Source organism: Passer domesticus, chromosome 8 (assembly GCF_036417665.1).
Source record: "Passer domesticus isolate bPasDom1 chromosome 8, bPasDom1.hap1, whole genome shotgun sequence".
Taxonomy (NCBI): domain Eukaryota; kingdom Metazoa; phylum Chordata; class Aves; order Passeriformes; family Passeridae; genus Passer; species Passer domesticus.
In genome coordinates this window covers 9,775,740-9,784,922 of record NC_087481.1, presented here as the reverse complement: position 1 = coordinate 9,784,922, position 9,183 = coordinate 9,775,740, and the positions used below count along the sequence as shown (strand labels likewise).

The 9,183-nt window shown below is 56.0% G+C and overlaps 1 protein-coding gene across 1 annotated transcript; it reads left to right on the top strand.

The window, feature by feature from the left end:
• Nucleotides 1-6,855: 6,855 nt before the first annotated feature.
• LOC135305579 (olfactory receptor 14J1-like) lies at nt 6,856-8,383 on the top strand. The gene has a single exon (XM_064429313.1). It carries the CDS (start codon nt 6,856-6,858, stop codon nt 7,780-7,782), a length of 927 nt encoding a protein of 308 aa, XP_064285383.1. The 3' UTR covers nt 7,783-8,383.
• Nucleotides 8,384-9,183: the final 800 nt, after the last annotated feature.

Genomic DNA, 9,183 nt, shown 5'->3' with positions numbered 1-9,183 from the left:
CCTGGTGGGTCCCTCCCAGCTCAGCCAGTTCTGTGGATCTGGGATCCCATGACCCATTCCAACAAGGTCCTGGTGATGGTTTCCTGCTAAGGATCAGATTTGTCACAGGCCCTCAGAGGGGTTCCATGGGGACTTTCCAAGTCTCCAGGCTGTTCAAGAGCTGGAATGTCATAGGCAGAGACAGGGGCTCCATGGACACCTCTCAGGGATTTCTGGGGATGGTAGGAGCCCTGTGCTCAGAGGCAGTCACAGCCATTCCATGGTGAAATCCCAGGAGTCCCCAGGCTGCCAAAGAGCTGGGATGTCCCATTCACAGAGGTTCCTGGCAGAGTGGGAGCTTCAGGCAAAGTTTATTACAGAGGCTCCTGTTGGGTCTCGAGGTGCAGAAAGGAGCCCCAATAGGCCCCCCAGTTTCCAAAATACCCTCAAGGACCTCCAGGATTTGTAAATCCCTGGTGTGAGAGGAGCCTTAGAACAGCTGGTTCCAACCCCAGCCCTAGACTTTTCAAGAATTTTTATGTAAAGAATTATAAAGGTGGAATTAGACCTTTATAGAATTTGTCACACAGAATTAAGGCTGGCAAGCTGGAGGTATTTATATTTATATATATATATATATTCTATAATGGTAATGATTAGAAACAATTATCTTCAAAATAATCAGAAATATTTATTCTAAGGTATAAGAGCTGTAACATATTATATTGTATAGAGCACTAGGCAGTGATTTCAAAGCAATTTTATTAAAGCAAAACTAGTAATTAAGCAGAACAATGATGGTGGGACTGAGTCCTTTGGCTCAGCCTGGAGCTGTGACCTTGAGCAGTGTCTCCACTGCGGGGAGGAATCTCCACACTCCACAAGAAGGGAAATGTCAGGAGATGCTGCTGTTAAAATTTGGGACGGGGCTTTTCTAGTCTGAAGTGCTGCCCTGTCAGTCAGATGTGCACAGGCTGGTCCATCTTGGCAGCTCTGCGGAAGCTCTCAGTGCTGTCCCTTGGGTGTTCCTTTCTCTGGGCATTTTTACAGCTCTGCCACAGCTCCAGCTCCCTCTGAGAATGTGGAACTTTGAGATGGAGGAGTCAGGCTGGTTTCAGCTTTATTCACCCCAAAAGCAGCATGACCCCCTCCTTCATTTCCCACTGGGGGCTTTGCAAACAGGGCCTGGCTGGAGCTGTTGGAGCCCATTGCAGGCAGAGCCTCCTGCTCCAGCAGGAACTGCCTTTCCTGTGCCATCAGCAGGGCAGGTCCCGCTGCAGGAAAAGCCCCAGGCCAGCCCCAGCACAGGGAAGGGCTCGGGCACAAGGGCAGAGTGCTGTGCTGGGAGCTGTGCCAGGCAGAGCCTGAGGCACCAAAGGCACCTTGGCAGCAGCAGCTGCTTGCAGGCCATGGCCAGAAGCCTCCCTTGGCAGCCCGGCCTGGTGGCCAGCACTGCAGAGCTGCTGCCTCAGGGCTCATTTCTGCCTGGGCTCTGAAAAGCCACTTCTGCTCCAGGAGCCTGCCTGGGAAGCCATTGGCCCCAGCACATTGGGGACAAGATATGAATGACAAAACTCTTCATGCCAGCAGAGACAAGGGAAGGGCAGAGGAAAGGGGAGAGGCAGGCCCAGGGGACAGGGCTGCCATGGTGATGGCTGTGAGGTCACTGCCCCTGCAGCAGCCTGGCTACCCTCAGCAGACATTCTGGCCAGAAGCGTTGTGAGGGCACCCAGCACATCAGAGAACCCACACAACAGGAATTCTGTCCTTGGGGATGAGGTTGTTTCACTGGGTCAGTTTGCAAAAAGCTGCTGATCTTTGAGTATTGCTGTGATAGGAAATCTACTTCTCTGGAAAAAGTTGCCATTTTGTGCCACTCTCATAATTGTAAAATATTTCCTCGTTTTAACAAAATTAATCCACCCTCATTCAGTTTAAAGATATTGACCCTTGTTCTGTCACTGCAAGATTTGAGATAAAATAATTTTGACCACTATTTTTCCATTTTCACAGATCTTGGACAGGACCCAAAAATCTCCCAAGATGGGGTTTGGAGGCCTCATCACATAACCAGCAGGGAGAGGCTTAGGGCTCTGGGCTCAGTGGGGCAGACTGAGGACAGAACAGGAGTAGCCTGCGAGTGATTGAAGGGTGGTTTCAGAGAGGCTGGAGGTTTTCTTCAAAGAGGATATAAGTATGAGAAGGCAATAATGCCACCAAGGGCAGCTGGGGAGGCCCAGACTGGACAGCGGGAGAAAGGAATTTCCCTGCCAGGGCAGGGCTGCGGTGCAACACGTCCCCCAGAAGGAGCCTGGAGCAGCCCAAGGCTTTGTGTGGGCAGGCAGAGGCAGGCAGGAGGCAGAGCTGTCAGCAAAGGAAGGGGCCAGCCAGGTGGGGCAGCTGGGGGATGACGACAGCCTGCAGGGACAGAGGCGCAGGTCAGGGACACCGTAGGACAGCCTGGGCTGCACAGGGCACAGGGATGGGCAGCAGCTGCAAGGCCCTGACAGAGCCAACTTGGGCAGCACTTTGGCCATGGCTGCTGGCCCTGGGCCTGAGCCAGGAGCAGGAGATAAGTGACCCTTGCAGGCCTGGAGCCTCATTGCCTCCCTGTCCCTGCTCAGCAGACTAGCAGGGGCCGCCCCATGGTCCTGCCCTTGGCATTGCACATCCCCACATGCCAGTGCCCATCCCGGGAAGAGCCCTGAGCAAGGAGGGAGGGACAGGATGTGCCTGGCCAGGGGCTGGGGCTCAGGCCTTGGCCCTTTGCATTCCTGAAACACATCCAGGTTTGCTCAGCATCAGAGACACCTTTGCCTTGCTTGTCCCCAGCTGTCATCACTGCCTCCAGTGTTCTGCTCTACCTGGAACCTGGGGACACTTTCACATGAGTTATGTCCCACGGTGGGCCCCACTTAAAGTTAAGGAAAGATTGATCTTTGAATTTGAGTCCCTGAGAAGTTTTTTGAGAACACTCTGAAGGACTGAGTCTGATGCAAAGAGCACAAAGCCCCAGAGGGTGATTAAAGTCCTTGTGCTGTGTCTGTGCTGCTGAGCTGGGCCGGGCTCCTGGCCCAGAGGCAGCTCCTGGCAAGGGCAGCGCTGCAGACAGACAGCTCTGGCCAGGAGCAGCTCCTGGGCACAGCCCAGCAGGGCTGGGGCACTGCCAGGGCAGCTCAGGGACACCAGCAGAGCACAGCCAGAGCTGACAGGGGCTCAGCACTGGCAGGGGCTGGGGGATGTCCCAGAGGGGGCTGTGTCACAGCGGCACCTCTGTGGCTGTGTCCTAGAGGCACAGAGCAGCTGTGATGTCAGCAAGGGGCTGTGTGACAGCACAGAGTGGGCTGTGTGAGGTCACAGGTTGGGGTATGGCATCACAGAGTTTGTTGTGTGAGGTCACTGAGCAGTTACAGCATCATAGAGGAGACTGTGTGACAACACAGAGCAGGCTGTGACATCATGGCATGGCTGTATGACATTATAGAGGAGATTGAGGTCAAAGTGTGTGCTGTGACATTAGAGAGTGGCAGCATGACATAACAGAGAGGGTTTTGTGACATCACTGAGGGGGTTGTGACATCACAGAGCTGTCTGTGACATCATGGAGTAGGGTATGAGGCCATAGAGTAGATCCGGACGTAACAGCTGGTGGCTCTGTGACATCAGCGAGTGGGTTGTGACATCACTAGGTGGCTGTGTAACATCATAGAGAAGACTGTGACATCACAGAACAGACTGTGACATCCCAAAGTAACTTTCTGACATCACAGAGTCTTCTGGGACATCACAATGCAGCTGCATGACATTCCAGGGTGACATCCCAGAATTGGCTCTGTGACAAAACAAGGGTGCTGTATGACATCCCAGAGTGGGCTGTGACATCACAGGTGGCTGTGTTACATCATAGGGTGCTCTGTGACATCACAGGATGCTGTATGAGATCACAGATGGCTGTGTGACATCCAAGGGACTGTGTGACATCACAGGGTGGCTGCTTGTCCCTGCTCAGCAGCCTGGCAGGGGCCGCCCCATGGTCCTGCCCTTGGCATTGCACATCCCCACATGCCAGTGCCCATCCCGGGAAGAGCCCTGAGCAAGGAGGGAGGGACAGGATCTGCCTGGCCAGGGGCTGGGGCTCAGGCCTTGGGCCTTTGCATTCCTGAAACACATCCAGGTATATTCAGCACCAGAGACACCTTTGCCTTGTTTGTCCCCACCTGTCATCTCTGCCTCCAGTGTTCTGCTCTGACTGGAACCTGGGGACACTTTCTCAGTCATGTCCCTCAGTGGGACCCATTAAAACTTCAAGAAACTTTGGAGTTTCAATTTAACTTTGAGTTCTGGAGAAGTCTTTGGAAGGCTCTCTCAGGGACTGAGTCTGATGTAAACAGACTCCAAGTCCCAAGAGGGTCATTAATGTTCTTTGTTCTGTGTCTGTGCTGCTGAGCTTTAAAGGAACAGCTCTTCCCAGGACCAGCTCCTCTCCCAGCCCAGCAGGGCTGAGGGCTCTGCCTGCAGGCACTGAGGGGACAGGAGGCAGGCAGAGACAGGCTGAGGAAGTCATTGAGCTGAAACTTCACTTGGGGAAAGATCTTCACAGCCCTCCACATGGTGAGTCAGTGGATGCAGGGCAATGTCCCCTGTGCTCCTGGAGGGATCTCTTGAAGCCAGCACACCCCACAGCCTGGGGGATGTGCCAGGAGGACTCTCCCAATTTCTCTGTGGCAGGGGACCAGGAGGAGGAGGATGTGCTGCAGAGCAGGGCTGCCCTGGGCACCGTCAAAGGGACAGGGCAGGACGGCTCCTGCTGCCAGGGACGGCTTCAGGGGCTGAAGCTGGGGCTGCAGCCAGGGCTGCCCAGGGCTGTCCTGCAGAGCAGGTCCTGCAGCTCTCAGGGCTCTTGGCCAGCCCAGGGGATGTGCCACCTGCCAGGGGCAGCTCTCAGCCTGCCTGGCAGCTCCCCATGGACAGGTCAGGGGAGCTGTGGGGGCAAGGAGTGACTCCTGCCAGGGCAGGTCCTGCTGCTGTGGAGAGGGTGCTGTGTGGGCCAGGGCTGCTCAGAGCTCCAGCTCACACCCAGCTCATTCCTGAGGGGACTTTTCATGAGCTCATTCAGGGCAGGGCTTTCCTGCTTGGGTCTCTGCTTTCCTGAATCTGTGCTCCCACTTTTCCCTGGCTCAGCTTGGTGGCAAGGGAAACTCAGTTGTGCAGGACAGAGCAGGGGCTGAGGCTCTTAAACCATTACCCTGAGTTTTTCTGGGAACCTCAGCAAGTGTCCCCACCTCCCCAGCCTCCAGGCCCATCCAGCATCACCTTTCCAAGGTGCCCAGGCTGGGGGAGCTGTTCTTTAATCCCTGCAGCCCTGAGCAGCTGCAGGGCAGAGCTGGCCCAGGGGCTGGGCTGGGCTCTGGCAGCTCTGGCAGGGAAGGAGCCTGGGGCCACAGGAGCAGCTCGGGCTGGCACAGCTCCAGCAGCAGAGCCGTGGGCAGGGAGGGAGGGAGGGAGGCAGTGCTGAGGGAAGCCCTGCTGCAGGGCAGATGTGGCACTGCCAGCCTTGCCCTGCAGGGCAGACACTTCCCTGAGCAGCACAGCTCTTGTGTCCCCTCCCAGCCAGCACAGCCCTCAGCCCGGGGCTCGGGGCACTCAGTCCCTCCTGGGCTGGCAGAGCAGCAGCAGAGATGAAGGGCATCTCTCCTGCCATGTGCCCATTCCTGCTGACAGGGCCTGAGGGCCACAGCCCTGCCCTGGTGCTGCCCGGCAGGGGCTGTGCAGGGCTTGGCAGGGAAAGGCTTTTCCTCAGGCCCGGCTCTCTCTCTCCTTGCCTTGCCCAGGTGCTCCTGGCATTGCTGAGGGGCTCTCTGGGATGGCAGTTCCAGCTGCAGGGTCAGGCCCAGCCCTTGGGCTCCTCCTGTGCAGGCTGAGCTCAGCAATGGGGTGTCCCAGCTCCCTGTGCCCAGGGAGCTCTGGGCAGGACAGGCTGGCAATGAGCCAACTCTCCTCAAGCAATGCCATGGAGAGGAGACTTAGTGTGTCCTTGGGATGCCATCCAAGCTGTGAGCTGCCTCCAGGGGACACTGAGGGACAGGAGTGTCCTTGGCCAGAGTGGGGCTGAGACTCTGAGAAAGGCTGAGCCAGTTTGCTCTGCTGTGGGTCCCTCAGCTCTCAGCTGTGTCAGGCCGATTTCCAGGGGAACACAGGAACTGCCCTGGATCTCAAAAGGGCAGCTGGAGACAGATGGAGCAACAGAGCAGCTCCCCTCACCCTTCACTGAGTCACAGCCACTGCTCTTGCATTGCTCAGTTCTCTCAGATCTCCCTGGGCACAGCAGGAAACCCTCTCAAACTGCCTTTGGCTGTCACCATTCCTTAGCCCTGGGACAGGAGATGCTGCCGAGCTCCTCTGCCTCAGGAGCAGTTTGGGCTGATGAAATCCAAGCCCAGGACTGGCCCCTGTCCCCATTCCCATGACTTCACTGCTGCAAAGCAGAGCTGACCCCTTCCTGTCCATGGGCAGAGCCCCTGCTCGTCACAGCAACAGGGCCGGATCCCAGCAGAGCTCCAGGTACAGGGCTATGAGAAAAGGAAAATTGAATGGCACAGAGCAGCAGGGGGAGGGCTGGGAAAAAGGGTTTGGACATCACACATCAAAATCTGCCCTGACTTACTACTGTCTTCTCCTTGGACAGGACTCCATGGCCAGTGTGAAGAAATGTCCAACAGCAGCTCCATCAGCCACTTCCTCCTGCTGGCATTGGCAGACACGTGGCAGCTGCAGCTCCTGCACTTCTGCCTCTTGCTGGGCATCTCCCTGGCTGCCCTCCTGGGCAATGGCCTCATCATCAGCGCCGTAGCCTGCGGCCACCACCTGCACAAGCCCATGTTCTTCTTCCTGCTCAACCTGGCCCTCACTGACCTGGGCCTCATCTATACCATTGTCCCCAAAGCCATGCACAATTCCCTCTGGGACACCAGCAACATCTCCTACTCAGCATGTGCTGCACAGGTATTTTTCTTTGCCTTTTTCATTGCATCAGAATTTGCATTTCTCACCATCATGTGCTACGACCGCTACGTGTCCATCTGCAAACCCCTGCACTACGGGACCCTCCTGGGCAGCAGAGCTTGTGCCCACATGGCAGCAGCTGCCTGGGCCTGTGGCTTTCTCAATGCTCTGCTGCACACAGCCAATACATTTTCCCTGCCCCTTTGCCATGGCAATGTCCTGGGCCAGTTCTTCTGTGAAATCCCTCAGATCCTCAAGCTCTCCTGCTCACACTCCAGCTACAGGGAAATTGGGCTTCTTGTGGTCACTTTCTGTTTAGGCTTTGGTTGTTTTGTGTTCATTGTTTTCTCCTATGTGCAGATCTTCAGGGCCGTGCTGAGGATCCCCTCTGAGCAGGGCCGGCACAAAGCCTTTTCCACCTGCCTCCCTCACCTGGCTGTGCTCTCCCTGTTCCTCAGCACTGACACGTTTGTCTACCTGAAGCCCTCTTCCATCTCCTCCCCACCCCTGGATCTGGCCCTGTCAGTTCTGTACTCGGTGGTGCCTCCAGCCCTGAACCCCCTCATCTACAGCCTGAGGAACCAGGAGCTCAAGGAATCTCTCAGGAAAGCCATGTCTGTGTGCTCTTCAGCCTTTTCATTGTCCCATAACAACCCTCACAGCTTTGCACTGAGAGCCACACAACAGCTGGAAACACACCCCTGGTTTGGCTCCTGCTGTCTCTCAGCATTCTCCCTCCATGAAGGGGCTGCGAGTGGGTCAGACCCTGGGAAGGGACAGCAGGCCAGAGTCCCAAATTAACCAAAGGGATATTCCAGACTGTATGGGACTAGTTGTGGTATAAATGCTAAGGAAGGAGGAATAATAGAGGGCATTTCCTATCTACAGTGTTTGCCTTTCTGATCAACCACTCTGCCTGCTCAAGTTCTGCTTCCTGGGAAGTGGCTGAACATCACTCACTGGTGGGAAGTAGAGAATAAAATTATTGGGATTTTTTTTTCTGGTTGCTGGTGCACATACAAACTTCTTATTTTGCTATAGAAAACTGCCTTATCTCAATCTATGATTTGTCTCCCATATTATTTTCTCTCCCCTGTCCAGCCATGGAGGGGAGTGCTAGAGCAGCTTGGTAGGCACATGGACTCCAGAAGAGGTAACCCACCAGAAGAAGCCACAGAAGGCCAGCTTTCCTCTGTCAGCAACTCACAGTGCATGTCAGAAGAGGCCAAGTCTACCCTTAAGTAGATTTTAATGTTTTTCTGATTCTGTTACATTAAAAGAAATGCTAATATTCACCCTATTTATCTTAATTATCCCTCCTTCATGTGTGACCCAGAGACATTGTGTAATCAGGGAATCTCACATTTTATTTAGGTGAAATAAATGAATCTGCAACCACTTTTTAAAACTTTTTGTACTATCCTTATCAGAGCAGCAATGAACAGCAATGGGCACAGCTTTGTGGCTGCCCCAGCTTTGGGATGGGCCCTGGGCCTGGAGCAGGAGCAGCTCTTGAGGGCCCCAAGGCCGGGGCTCTTGTGCTGCCCTGGGCACATGGGATGGCAGCAGGGGCTGCAGAGCTCTCAGCACCTGAGCCAGAGGGGAGCAGGGCAGGCAGGGAGCCTCCTTTGGCCTTGCCCAGCACCTTCCCCCATGGCTGGGCTGAGTCCTGTGTGAGCTGCAGCTGCTGCTGTGCCCTTGGCAGGGGCTGAGGCCATGGGGCCAGTGGCCAGAGCAGCCTGGCCTGAGCAGAGCTGTGGGGCCAGAGCCGGCTGGGCTGGGCTGGGGAGAGGCCCTTGGTGCTGCCCAGAGCTCAGGGCAGCTGGCAGAGCTTGCAGGGAGCTGGGCTGGGCTCAGAGAGCCTGCCCCAGAAACCATCCGTGTTCATCTCAGCCTGGCTGAGCGTGCAGGGGCAGGACTCAGGCCAGGCCTTGTGGGGCAGGGCCAGCGCCTGTGCAAGGCATTGAAAAGAGGCAAGTGCCCCAGAGAGGAGGCTGCTCTGTGCCCTTGGTGGCACGGACAGAGCAGGGAGGGGGCCCAGGACATTTGTCAGTGCCAGCCTCTGTGCCCAGCCCTGGGCAGCCCTGGCTGCTGAGCCCAGCTTTGGCCTGGGCTGAGTTTGGCTGTGGCCCAGCTCCATCCTCCTGCGGGGCTCAGGGCCTGTTCCCGGCCATGGCCAGCCCTGGCTGGCCTCTCTGCTGG